This window comes from Nannospalax galili, unplaced genomic scaffold (assembly GCF_000622305.1).
Source record: "Nannospalax galili isolate Female #2095 unplaced genomic scaffold, S.galili_v1.0 scaffold735, whole genome shotgun sequence".
NCBI lineage: Eukaryota > Metazoa > Chordata > Mammalia > Rodentia > Spalacidae > Nannospalax > Nannospalax galili.
Window position 1 is genome coordinate 1,091,862 of NW_008337053.1, and position 14,375 is coordinate 1,106,236.

A 14,375-nucleotide genomic window follows, 5' to 3' on the forward strand; every position below is an offset into this window, starting at 1 on the left:
CTGTATCTGGCAGAGGCCATCCTAGGAAGCCTTTTGCTGGTGAGGCTTCATTTGTGGCTAGAATCCAGTTCCAGCTTGTTGCCAGGGGCAATTCGTTTAACTTCAGGAGAGAAACTTCATAGCACTGCAGTGTTCAAACAGTAACTGTTACTGAATGTCAACATGCCCACTAAAGTTTCCTCTTCTCAAATGCTCACTATGACGATTTGAAGTCATTTGACAAATTGGCAGCATCATCAGGAATTAAATGACATCTTGAGATCTGACAATACTATACAAATCACTTTGACCTCAGAGGTCTTTCTAAATTTGTCTGTGAGCAAAAGTTACTTGTGATCTGAGTCAAATCTGAAAGTATTATTTCAAGAGGAAAATATCTGCAGGCTGCGTCTACGCTGTTTCCCAATTCTGGATTTAACTTTTTATTCTTCAGTCATATTTTCAATTATTTAATGAATATTCAACATTAAGAACCCAGAAGTCCTCAGATCCAAAAAGGAAGTAATTTACACCCTAATATAATTAAAGCAGGGGAAACCAAACTGTATAAAATCTACTCATTTGGATAAATGGTTTAACAAGGCTTGAAAATATTACTGTGGCTGGGTCTGATGGTGCACACCTGTAACCCTAGCAGTTGGGAGGCTGACACAGAAAGATCACAAGTTCCAGGTTAGCCCAGCTACACAGTGAGACCCTGCCTCAAAAGCACAAACAAAACATTCTTGTACAAATATAATAGCATTAACATAATCCTGCACTCCAAAAAATAGCATGGTTTCCCTTCCCATGTGTGTGTGCATTGGTCCCACACAGCTCTGTCACACATTATTATCACAACGCAACAATTGCCTTCTTGGGTTCTTAGTGTCACAATTATTCCATGAACACAGGTCTGTAGTAATTGTTGTAGGCAGATGTGATTTCTTGCTTCTTGTTGAGATGTGTGGGGTGGGGCAGGGTTTTACTGTACTGGTAGCCTGGTCTTGAGCTTGTGGATTCAAGTGATCTTCCCACTTCAGCCTCCAGGTAGCGGGGACTACAGGTGTGCACCATTGTGCTCTGCAGGAATTATTTTAACGTTCGAAAAACTTTCGCCGAGCACCTGTGCCAGAAGTGCTCTGGCGACCTGATGATGTGCCACAGTACAGAAATTGCTGGATTTCTTGTATGAACTCACAAATTCTTCTTTACAAGAGCCTAGCAAGGGAGGCCTGCCTGCCTCCCCGGCTAGCTTAGCTTGGAACCAGAATTCTGCAGGTGCATGGTGGTGAAGAGAGGCAGTTGTCCTGTCCATGTCCTAAGCAAGATTCCTGCAATCTCAGCTCTGCCACATTTCTGTCTCTCAGTCATTGACTGTGGAGTAACCCAGGAGCCTTAAAAGAGAAGATTCGTCAGCCTGCTTGATGCTAGGAAAGCTGAAAGCATCAGGCTACTGCCAACACTGCTTTCCTCTCTGCCACATTAACTCACTGAAGGTCGGCCCCTCTAAAGTAAAAGCCACAGAAGACAATGCCACTCTTGTGAAGATCAGTACTTTCCCTAGTGGCAATGGATGGTTTTTGAGCTGCTGAAATATTACTGGAATGCAATTGCTTCCTGCTACTATTTAACGGACCCCTTAAAAATTTCAAAGCCTTTACTGTTCTGTAATGTTCTGCTGTGTCTTGAGCATGGCTTCCATGACTAAACATTTGTGAGAGAGATGATATGCTTGGCACTTGAATGAATTGACTTTTCAATACTCTGGTATTGAAATAAAGAGTTTTAGTTCTTATAAATTATGAATTTTAAACATAAGGCTTTATTGGAATGAGCTGGGTATACGTTCTTCATAAAGGCATCTAACTATTTACAAAATTTAGTCCTGGTTATGCGTTTGTACTGCTCAATGAGGCTCTGGGCTGTATTGTGCTGGTGTTGACGAAGACCTCAGCATTTTCTTGTCCTACTTAATGATGGTTTTCAGTAGACTTTGGTTACTATGTGCTAATGAGTGTCCTAATTTTTATTCTCTTCAGATACTTGAAGCCATCATTTTATACCAACGAAAGAAAAATAGAGCACTTAAAACTTATAAATGATGAATAAGTTCCTCTGGGACAACTGCGGCAGCATGTTTTCCAGTTCCACTGTCTGAACTGGCCTCAGCTTTCATTTCTCATGCAGTGCTCCACACGGCAATAGCAAGGCACTGCGTGGAAGAGGAGCCATTCGGGGACAAATGAAATTGTCTTATTCTGGGATGTTTCAGCTGTGGTTGGGATGTACCAAACCAAGATTGAGATATCCTAGTGGCCTCAACTCAGAGTGTGGAGTCTTTACTCTCCATGTAGAAATCAGGATAGCAGACAAACAGGGAATCATAGAAGCTGTGGGGCCCAGTAATAAACAAAGAAACTGAGACTTCTACAGAAATCCTCTAACAGAGTCCTTTCAAGACACTGCAGGGTGCAGTGAGACTTTGGGGCTCACACAAGTGATGGGAAAAGTCAAGAGTATCATATTAACAAGTTCCCTTACATTAAATGGAATACAACAACAATGCCTTGAGTTTCTGAACTTTTCACTAACCCTGAGTGGTTATTTCTCCCTTTGCTGTGATCAATGCACAGTGAAGACTGACTGCCTCACTCTCCTGACTAAAGTGTGCTTCTAAGTGTGGTTCATGGAACTCTCAGAAGAATCTCCTAATGATGGCAGATGCCCCTGTTTTTTAAAAAAAGTAACTATTATTGTGTGTGGAGGGGTACATGTGCCACCATGCACATGTGGAGGGCAGAGCTCAAACAATAGTCTGCAGTTAGTTCTCTCCCTCCACAGTGAGTTCTGGGAATCGAATTTAGTTTGTCAGGCTTGCATGGCAAGTGCTTTTACCCCGTGAGCCATCTTGCCCACCCCCGATGCTCCCTCTTCAGAATTACTTTCTTGATTAAATATTATATAATTCATAGTAATTGTTATGTGCAAATAAATGCAAATAATGCTGTACGTGTCCAAAATACTTGAGAGCTTATGAAATCAGCTTTCTCTTTTAGGCTGGGGAACTGTTTATCAAGCACGTGTCTTTAGATCACAGCTTCTTCACCTCATTCAATCCAGCATGTGAGAGGCTGTCCTGTACTTTTCAGGGTATTTAGTAACATCTATCCAGTAGATGCCCAGAGCACTCTCCCAAAGATGATAGGTGTCTAACATTGCCAAATGTCTCCTGATGGTTAGAGTCACTTTGAGGTGAGAATGTATACTTTAAGCCACTCAGTCTCTCCACTTTTTTTGACAGGTAATCCCAAGGCAAATTTTGTGACACTGCTCCCTATGTAAAAGCTCACTCTCTGGTTGTCTGAGGTAAAAGGAATGCTGTCTCCTTTGATCACAGAGACTCCCTAGTTGGAAGAACAGAACAACTGATTAGAAGAGAAGCAATGTCCTTCCCATTCTTGGGATGTGGGAAGCCTGTCATGCTTGGTGGGATATGGTAAGAGTCCTATGGGAAACATGACTAGAAAGGAGGACACACAAGATGTGTGTCAGGCGGGGGCTCTGGCAGTCAACAGTGATGACTGTAACCTGCATAGGAAAAGGACTAATCAGAGTTGGAGGATGATTCTGAGTGTGTGGGATCCGGAGTCTGTTGGGGTAGGTGGGGAATAACAAATAGGTGCGGTTGCTAGAGCTCCACTGACAGAAGGAAGAACAGCTGCCCCAGGGTGGAAAACTATAAGAAGAGGAAGAGGGAAGGTGTGCTGAATACCAAAAGTAATACAAGAAACATAAGTGTTTTGGGGACAAATAAGAGAATTAGTTCTTTGTTCCATTTTTAGATGACGAAGCTGTACTGAGTTTGTTAAGGAGGCTGCTAAATTTCTTCTTTTCACAGACTGCCAGTTAAAAGTAGACGATGAAATCTTTTAAAATGAAGATTTTTTTTAAAAAAGAACTCAAGGAACAAAAGGGTACTGTATTATGTGACTGAATACGTGCATGTGCGTGCAGCCACCTTGAGCCAGAGGTAATTACAAAATTATTGGTAAGATAAGGCCCCTTTGGTTACAGACCCAGTTTAAATTCTAGTTAAGATTTTTATTTTCTTTTTAATAAGCTACCAGGTACCACCATTCACCAACTTGTATTGCACTCGTAAGTGAAACGAAGAGATTTGAGCTGCTTTAGCTCATTAGGTTGTACTGATTTCTTACCCACATTTTGACCTTGGATCATAAACACGCTGCAATGTCTCTCAATGTCTCCATGCAACACTAAGAGTGGGAACAGGAGGATTGCTCATCCTGGAAAAGTCATAATAGTTTGAATGTTTGCTTTAATTCAAGAAACGTAATACAAGTTTTTAATAAAATTAGAAGTTTTGGTTGCAGAAGGGCAGAGGTCCTGTGCCCTCTAGGAGATCCATCCTGGTTCAGGACTCACTGGGGACTCAGAGCAAGCCTACAGGGTCTAGTACGGACCTTCCATTCTATGCAAGCATATTTGTCTACATAATCCAGTCTCAAAATGACCTGAGAAATTTCACAGGAAGGGTGAGACCAAGAAGAGAGGAGAGAGAATGAGGCAAGAAACAAGGAACAGGCGCGGAGAGGCGCTGAGGCAAAGCCCTTGTCGGTTATTTGGTGACCTTTTGGGATTACAGTGCAAACTGGTAGCTTCCATCTTTGGCTCTCATATATTGCAGAGGAGAAAAAAAATCCCCAAAGCATGTAAGGCAAAGGACACACCAAATACTTAAATTTGTTCTTAGGAAGAATGTTTTGTTCTATTGTCTGTGACACAACTGTTTGAAGCAGGAAAAATTGTGGTTTACCATTTTGAAGAAAGGAAAAAAATACACCAGGAGACTGAAATCCATTAAACTAAATACATTTGCTCTTGAGACGCCCGTGTCCTCCGGGTGCTCTAGTCAGTCATCTTGTGCTAGGGATTCAAAGGAACAAACACTCTGTCTGTCCTCAAGCTCACAGACCAGGAACCTAATGAATGCCAGTTAGAGGCCAACCTGGAGTAGTGAGACCTGGTCTCACACAAACCAAAAAGGAAAAGAAAAAAAAAGGAAGAGGAACAAGTTTGATGAACACAGAATTATCATGTAGTCAATTTTTCATGTCTGAGATTGGTTTTGCAGTCTAACTTCCAATCATTTAAAAAGTCTTGGCGTTTCCATTTAGTTTTATTTAAGTGTTTTTTTTTTTTTTTTTTTTAGCAGCTTCTTTTTTGTTGTTTTGTAGTTCTAATTCTCATAATTTTAAAAAGTTTTTGGTTTTCATTTTGTTTTTTTTTAAGTTTTTTTTTTTTTTTTTTTTTTAAGTGGTGCTAAGGATCAAACCCAGGGCCTTATACATGCTAAGCAAGATGTTAGTGCTGTACCTCTGAGTGATATCTCAGTCACTTCCCACCTGATTTTATTGAAGAAAGACACAGCAAGAATAGCCTTTCCATTAATCAACTATTCAAAAACCATTTTCCCCTTATTTGATATATACTGGGACTAGTTACCTTCCTTCCGTCCATTCCTCTCTCCTTCTCTCCCTTCCTCCCCCTCCCTTCCTTTTGCCAATGTCTTGCTACACAGCCCTAGCTGACCAAGAACTTGTGTTGCTCTTCCTGCCTCTGCTCCCCTAGTGCTGAGATTATAGTTACATGCCACCATGCCCAGGCATTTTATTGCATAAAAATCTTAAACACTGACCTTTCTGAATCATTTTTCATGTGACAAAGCCTCCATGACTAGAGCATGTATGAAACTTTTTTGGGGGTTGGGGATCAGAAACCCATCACCAGCAACTCTGACAAATCTGTGAAACAGCACTGACTCAAGTGGCAAAGACAGCCGATCATGAGCACTCGGTGGAAACATGTTCAGTGTCCTGGGGTTTATGCATACTTTGCTTGCTGCAAAAATCACAATCTTGCAGCCAGAAGAGAAACCAGTGAGGCCAAACATGCCACAAAAGCAAACAAAGCAAAGTGCTATGTAGAGCATTGGTTAAGAAATGCATTCATTTTTGAAATCAAGACATACAGTAGAAAGTTTTGAGTACTTTGAAAGCTGATCACATTACAGCAACAACTTAAAAAAAGGATATGCTTCTTGGAGTATCTTAGTAAGCCTACTTTTCTTTTGTTTGGGAGTGCCAGAAATATCAACTGTCTCATGAACCTTAAGAAAATATGAAATCAATGGGCTCTGACCTCGAAAGTCAAAGAGCACACGGTGAAATTCTGGACCAAAGCTCTTGTAATGTGACTGCAAGAGGAAGGAAAAGCCAGTCAGCGACCACATCTCTGTTTTCACAGAACTGTAAATAAACTTACACTATAAGTATAAATAAAATTGCAATTAGCTGTATTGAAACACGTAAGAGGAAATTCTATAAAGCACCTTCTTTTTTTAAAAGCATCTTCTTAATTAAAGGGATTTTCTAAACTCTCAATCTATGAGTATTTACAGAAAAACTTCTAGGATTTCTTTTTCTAATCTGCGCCATCCCATCCATCCATCCAGCCAACCATCTATCGTGACATCCATCCATCCATCCTTCCATCCATCCATCCATCCATCCATCCATCCCTTATTGATATATTTATATTTTTAGTAATCATTAGATAATAGGTTTCATTATGACATCTATATCACTGTAACTTGCTTATATTCACCCCTTGTTAGTTACTCTATCCCACCCCTCCCGCCCCTCATTACCCTATCCTGTCCCTCCCATATCCTTCCCCAATATCCCTCTTCTGCTTTTGTATCTCCCTCACACATGCATCTAGATCTCACATTTGAGAAAATGCGGTATTTTTCCTTCCTTTCTTATTGCCATCCCTTGTGCTCCCCTCTCTCCTCCTTTTAGATGTCTTCCTTCCTCCCTGATGGTCTCCCTCTTACTTTCATGTCTTTCATATATATATATTTGGGTTTGAATTTAGAGTCTACATATGACAAAACACGCAGTATTTGTCTGTCTGAGTCTGGCTTATTTTGATGTTTTCTTTTCTAGCCTTTTTGGTTTAATCATCAAGGCTGAGTCTAGGTCAATAGATTTTATTCAGTCTGAAGAACAGAAAGGAAAAAAAGGGAAGAAAACCAATGGATCCAGGAAAAGGGCAGGAAAAAGAAGTTGTGAAAAAACAATAGCCCAAATTTCCCCAGTTTTTTGAGAAATATGACCACAAAGTTCCACTGATTCTAAGTAGGATAAGATCCACACCTGAACACTCCATAGACAAGGTATTTAAAAAAAGACAGTGACTCTTTCTTGAGAAGCCTGTGCCCACTCCAGCCTGTGCTTACTCTTATTGAAGAAAAGAAATATACTCATGTATTTAATTGTAATTCTCTGTGTGTAAAATATCGATTCATGACTGATTCTGTATGTTAGGACATAGTACTCACCTTACAATGATTTTATGAATGCTTACTGAAGGTTATGTTAGAAAAGAAGTCAAAAGTAAACTGGAGAAAGCTATCATGAAAAATAAACACTCTAGTTAACTAGTGGAACACCTGTTTGTAACCACTTTGCTTGCTAAGGCACTGGCAATAAATTCTGAAGAATATCTTCCTGCCCCAAATATCTGCCTCTGCGAACATGCCTGCAGAAAGAATTTCCCCAAGTGATCTTGGGGCACATAAGCATCTGTTCTGGCAGTCATGTATTATAGGAGTGACTTTTATAACATGGGTATAATCTGGACTAATGACTTTTAATTAACTCTAGCAAAAACATGTGCACAAAAAACCTAGCACGAAAATGTCTTGAGACCAGGGTGGTTTCCTTGGCAACCTCAATTTTGGTCCTCCACCCAAAAAGATAATGAAAGTGAGTATGCTTGAGATGAACAAATCAAATCACTGAACAGGCACACCCATCTTCATTACACACAGTGAAGACTGGGAAGGAAGCACGGCCTGGGTGATTGAGATATTCTAGAACTAGGGATGAAAAGGCAGGGTGGTCAGTTAAGGTAAGGGTGGAGTCAAATTTTTAGTTTCCTAATTGAAGCTAGAGAAATCATTTTGCATAAAATCATGGGTGGGGCCTGACTTGAGGACAGTTCCTGGAACACAGTTGCAACAGCACGGTTCTAAGAGACATCCGAGGGAACGAATGTCCTCCAAGTTCAGGCCCATCCTTGAAAACTAAGTGTAAGAGTCAGGCTTTTTGCTCAGGTAACTGGAATGTTTGCATAGCAGTGCTTCAGCATAGGCCATAACTTGAACCCACCAATGTTGTAACCATTAAAGAACGATGTGAGGAGACCTATGAAAACTGTGAAGGAACTCAATCTGGGGCTCAAGTTTTTCAGGAGGAAACTCCTTTCAAATCTGACTGCATGAATAAACTTTCTGGATTTCTCCACGTGAGTCTCTTGGATACCTTCTCAGTGTATGGCAAGTCCTGTGCTTTAGTTTCCCATAACACTGTCCACAAGTGTTTCACCCTCTACATTAAAATTGATCCTTAATAAACTCCAACTTTACTTTAAAAATGAAATAAAAAGCAAAAAAAAAATCTTAGAAGCAACAAGAAAAGGCTCCAACTCATCACATATATGGGAATCTCAACAACAGTAACAACTGTCTTGCTATCATAACAGTGGAAGGTGGAGGTGGTGTGATGACAGTCAACATGCTTGGTGGGGGGTGGGGGGTCAATTCTTGTTGGCCAAGAATTCTATGTCAAACAAACAGCAACCAAAATAACTGACCTAGACTGAAACTTAAAAATATTGAGCAGAAAGAAACCTTTCCTTGTTTTGTTGATTATCTCAGGTATTTTGTCACAATGACAGAAAGTTAACTCAGACCAAAACTGGTTTAGGTTAAAAGAAACCCTGATTCATCTAGGGAGATGTATAGATCCTTTTTCTGATTCTGCTTTGGGTTATACAGGATGAACACCACATCTCTTTAAAATTCTAGAAATAGACATGTCTGTTAGTTTTCCGCAGTTATCATTATTAAATTGGAAAAGCTGACACCTCTATTTTTCTTCAAGATGAATCATGATTTTTAAGGGTTGTTTAGTCAGGCAGCAGTTGAAATAGCTGTTAAATGTAAATACAGCATTTCACGAAACCACAGCCGTTGTTTAGACACTTTAAAGGAGACCTCAAGTTATATGGAGAGTTTTTCTTGAGTCACACTGAATGGTAAGTTAACAGAAGCCCTGAATGCTTCCATTGTCCCAGAGAAGATAACCACAGAAATGTAAAATTCCACAAATAAAAAATTCATGGTCAAAAGTAAGCAGCATTGAACTTGATGAACAAAACTATCATATCAACATTGGGAGACTCACAATGGAAGAACTAAAAAGTTCCGAGGGTAGTTCAGTATCCTTTTCTCCCCTGTAAATTTATTAAAGGATAATTTCAGTGCTGAAAAAGGTCAACTTTGATTTTTGAAGAGTGGCAGGAATCCCCTGCCCCCAAAACAAAGGAAAAAGAATCTGTCTGTGCCTGAGTGTATGCACACCGCTCTGCCTGTCATGACCTTGCAGCACAGAGTACCCAGTCAGGATATGTGTGTTACCATGCATGGAAGATAAACAAGTTGGAGTGTAAAGGGAGACCAACCCAGGGTATAAAAGGCAGGGTCTTTCTTTGTTCAAGGCTCTGTTTTTGAGAACTCTCCCATGGAGCCAGGAGCTAGCATAATAAACTGCTTCCTGGAGAAAAGCACCTTGGTGTCTAGGGTCTCTGTACATAGCACCTCAACAAAGGAATCTGTGCTCTGCTCATGCTCACGTCTGATGTCACTGTCAGCCACCAGGACTCATGGCAGCATTCAGTGTTTGGACAACTGTGATGCTTAGAAAATTCTTTTTCTTGAGTTGAACTCTATCTCTCCACAGCTTTTACTCATTGGTAAAAGTTTTTGGAGCCACACAGAAATTGTCTAATTCTGATTGCCTATAGCAGCTCTCTCTCATAATAACTTTGGAAACAGTTACTATGGCTTCCAGGGTCTTTGCCTTACCAGAAGAAATGCCTTTAATTATTTTGGTCATTGCTTTTAAAAATAGCATTTATTTATTTGTGTGTGGGGAGGCACTCACAGAGGTCAGAGGACAATTTGTGTGACTCAGTTCTCTGTTTATCATGTGGGTCCCAGAGATCAAACTCAGGCCATGGGCTTGGCAACAAGTATCTTTACTTGCTGAGCCATCTTGCTGGCAGCTTTTTCCTCCCACCTTTAAATTAATATACAACAACTATACAAAATGATGGGATTCATTGTGACCCATTTCACATATACATAATTTAATCTGATCATTTTCTTCCCCCCTTAACCCACTCACTTTCCCTCCTCTTCCCTAATACTTCATCTTTTACATTCATGTATTTTTTCTAGATTCCAAGCGGGAGAAAACACATAGCACTTGCCTTTACCATAATCTCCACTCGCATGTATTTTTTTCCCCGAAAATGGTGTAATTTATTTTTCTTTACTGCTGAATGATAGCATTATATATACCATAACTTTTATCCTTTGCTTTTCTGATGGGCATTTAGACTGATTCCATGCTATTGTGAATATTGCCATGATAAACATGGTTTTGCAGGTATCACTACTGTATGCTGATTTAGGTTCCTTTAGCTATATACCCATGGGTGGTGTAGCTGGATCATAAGGGAGTTCTATTTTTACTTTTTTGGAAAACATCCAAACTGCTTTCAGTAGTTGTTGTACTGATCTACATGCCCACCAACAGTACACAGTGATCCTTTCCCCACCACCCTTACCATTTACTGTTTTGATGATAGAATTTTGGACTTCCTTTAAGCAATGTAGCTTCAGGGTCTTTCAATATCTTGATTGTATTTTGTTCAAAAGTTGTGCTTCTCTACAGTGTTGTTCCAATGCAAGTATCCCAATATAGATATACTACGCAAATTATTTCCTATCATAGAGTAGAACCCATATATTATGAACTAAATGTTTGTGCTCCCTCCTCTCAGTTTATATCCAGAAGCTCTAACCCCAAAGGTGAAGATATTTGGAGGTATGGATTTGTGAAGACAATTAGGTTCCTATGAGGTCATAATGAAAAACTAGAACTCTTTCTCTGCCATGTGAAGACACAACAAAAAGATGATCATCCTTCAAGGTATGTTAGCTTTCTGTCATAAAACACCTGAGGAAATCACCTTAATGTAAGGAAAAGTTATTTCAGCTCAAGGTTTCAGAGGCCTCCATCCATCATTTTGCTCCTCTGTTTCTGGGTTGAGGTGAGGTAGGAAGCATGTGGTGAAGCAAAGCTGGTCATTTCATGAAAGCTTGGAAGGAGAGGAGGAGGAGAAAGGAAGAGGGGAGGGAGGGAGGGAGGAAGGGAGGGAGGGAGGAAGGGAGGGAGGGAAGAAAGAAGGAAGGGAGGAAGGGAGGGAGGGAGGGAGGGAGGAAGGAAGGACCATTTCGACCCAGATTCAGTCCCTTTTAGGTCTACATGCTGATCCGATCCCTCTTCCAGAATTTCTCTCCTCCTAGATTTTTCACATTGTCCCCTGTGGTGGGCTGAATGAAAATGTCCCCCATAGGCTCCAAATGTTTGGACAGAAGGGAGGGAGGGAGGGAGGGATGGAGGGAGAGAGGGAGGGAGAGACCCTTCAAAGATACGTCCCCAGTGACCTACTCCCTCCACCTAGATCCCACCACCTCCAAACAGCACCAGCAGCTGGGGAACCAACATTCAACACACAGCCTTTTAGGGACATTCCAGATCCAAATCATAACAAGCCAGGACAAGAGCCCTCCCTGGAAAACCAAATTTGAATTCTCCATGATCTTGGGCATCCTCCTGTGAAAAATAAATTCTTGTTGCTTAAACTCTCTAGTCTATGGCTATTTAAAAATGGTGACATGAGATGTCCAAGGGGACAGATTCAACGACATAGAAATTTGGTTTACTACTACATGTGTTTCTTAAGCTGATACTGAGAAATGTTGGTTAGTCAGTTACAAATACATATTTCCTTATTTCCTAGTGTTTATTGAAGGTTAGATCTATGATTTCTGTGACCTTTTCTCTATTTCTAAATCTTACAATCTAAAAGAAAATGACCTGGCAATGTCATTTATCCAATCAGCTTCTACAGATTGCAATCTGTGTCCTGAATACTTATTAAATATTTAATGTAATAACAGGTTTTATAAAATTGGACAATTGTGCCAGGTGCGGTAGCCCATGTCTTTTATCCCAGCACTCAGGAGGCAGAGGTATGTGGATCTCTGTGAGACTGAAGCCAGCCTGGTGGACTACATAGCAAGCTCCAGACCAGCTGAAGCTCCAGGGAGACCCTGCCTCAAGAAAACGCTCAACATAATAAATAAATAAGAATAAATAATTGAATAATTAAAGACCAAAAATACATGAATACTAAAATTCAGAAAATGGATTTTATATAGTTTCTACCCCTAAGTAATGGTCCGACCTGACAGGATAAATTAAACAAAACATTGGTAATAAAAACTAATTTAAAATCTGATTATTATACAAATGAAGAGACCAAATTTAGAATTTAAGAGAATAAACTTCATTAAATCTTGCTTCAAGTAATACTGAGCAATGTGTCTGTGGCATCTCTACCTGCCAGAAGGTAGAACATGGAGCAAAGTTCTGGTTCTAAGGAACAACAGCATCTACATATGATCCATCAGTTATCTCAGAGGCACAACCTAAGGAGTAAAGACGGGCTAATCACTGTAGATATTCCTCTGAACGATCCCCTCAACTTTCATGTGCCAAGAAATGTATTAATCAATATTATTATATGAAACTAGTCAATTCTAGCTGTACTGAAAATTGAATAAAAAGAGTTTTAATAATCGGTTGTCCAAACCTTTGTTGCTAGTCTTGATAGTGTTGATTCTCCCTTGAGTACAAATGTTGCATATGCTCTCGGGTTCTTTAAAATATGAAAGTCTGTAGCTAAAACAGAAGATAAAATACTTTTTAAAATTCTGATTTTTTTTTTTCCTGCTTCACAAAAATGCATTTCCTCCTTCACCCCTGACACGTTTTTCTGGTAGTACATCCAAGTATCTCCAGATAGAGAAAAATATAGGTGGGAGGGAGTTAGATTATTGTTACAGCATTCCTCAATCAGAAGACATATTCTACTTCATAATAAACTGGGCTTTAGAGATGACAATTCATTCAATTTTATTATGCCATTATCCACAAAAACATTCTGTGAGCTAAGTAACATCTCCCACAGTTTACAGATTAGAAAACTAAAATGCAGGAGATTCCTAGACTTGCTTAAGTTACTGTCTGTTAAGGAACAGGGGTGGGGAGAGGGGAAGAGATGCTCACTGAGGGCTTTTGCATCTAAATGTGGAGTTCTTTCCATCCCCTCTAGTTAAATGCAGGGTCTAGTTAACATAGGTCTCTATGTCAGAGTCTACTTTTCAGTATTCTGACAACATGTCCAGGAAAGGAAAGACAAGATCTTTCCTTTTGGTCAGCATTAGTGAGGGTACAGAAGGAGTCTTTCTAGTCTTAGAAGGAAAAAGAGAGCCATGTAATTTAATCAATTTAATCAGCCATGCAATCAACCTGGAAGCATAAGCTACGTATTAAGTGTATCTCAACATACCACAGAGATCGACGGAAATGGAGAGGTTTGCCCTGGATTCTGGCACTGATCACTTGTCACCTGCTGAACCAGTCATTCTGATGTCACTGGCAAGCTGCTTAAGGGTTGAGGAAAGTCACTTGAACTAATTTGTGACATTATACAATAAGAAATATTAGATATTAGCCTGAAATTATAGAGACAGCCTTTAATCCCAGCACTTGGGAGGCAGAGGCAGGTGGATCTCTGTGAGTTCAAGGCCAGCCTAGTCTACATTTAATAGTATTAGAGGTTAAAGTATTGGTTACTCAAGAATTGACACTCTAAATTCTAATTCCAAGTCAGTTGGAATTAGGATGGGTAACAGAGATAAGAAATCAACTTGAAAAAAGTTTTTCTATTTTTTGTTTGTATTAACACAAGGTATCTTCATGTAAGCCAGGTTGTTCCTGAATTCTAAGAGTCTCTGGCTTCAGTCTCCCATGGGCTGAGATCACAATTCTGAGTTTCTCTTAAAAAAATAGTTACATGATAGTGATTTCTGGTCTTCTGTGACCAGAAACATTGACAACAAAGGAAGCTCTACATTAAGGTCACTTATGCAATGAGAGCTTACTGTGCAGATCACCTGACCTTGGTTTGAGAATTACTATGAAAAGAAAGTAATATATGACAATAGACACAAAAAGTAAAGTAAGAGCTACATGATGAAATAAAGAGATTTAAGAATAAAGTAGTCAAAGAAGAAGTTGCAAAAAGTTCATAAAAAATTTAAAAAT

General features: G+C 39.8%; 1 protein-coding gene across 1 annotated transcript in view; it reads right to left on the minus strand.

Annotated features, from left to right (window-relative positions):
* Fam227b (family with sequence similarity 227 member B) overlaps nucleotides 1–14,375 on the minus strand; it is a 237,896-nt gene that overhangs the window by 13,926 nt on the left and 209,595 nt on the right. The window contains exons 10-12 of the mRNA XM_008831829.1: nucleotides 12,859–12,947; nucleotides 6,101–6,259; nucleotides 5,220–5,295 (exon numbers count right to left, since the gene is read on the minus strand). Of these exons, the coding sequence (XP_008830051.1) occupies nucleotides 5,220–5,295; nucleotides 6,101–6,259; nucleotides 12,859–12,947 (324 nt within the window). The remainder of the gene's footprint in view (nucleotides 1–5,219; nucleotides 5,296–6,100; nucleotides 6,260–12,858; nucleotides 12,948–14,375) is intronic.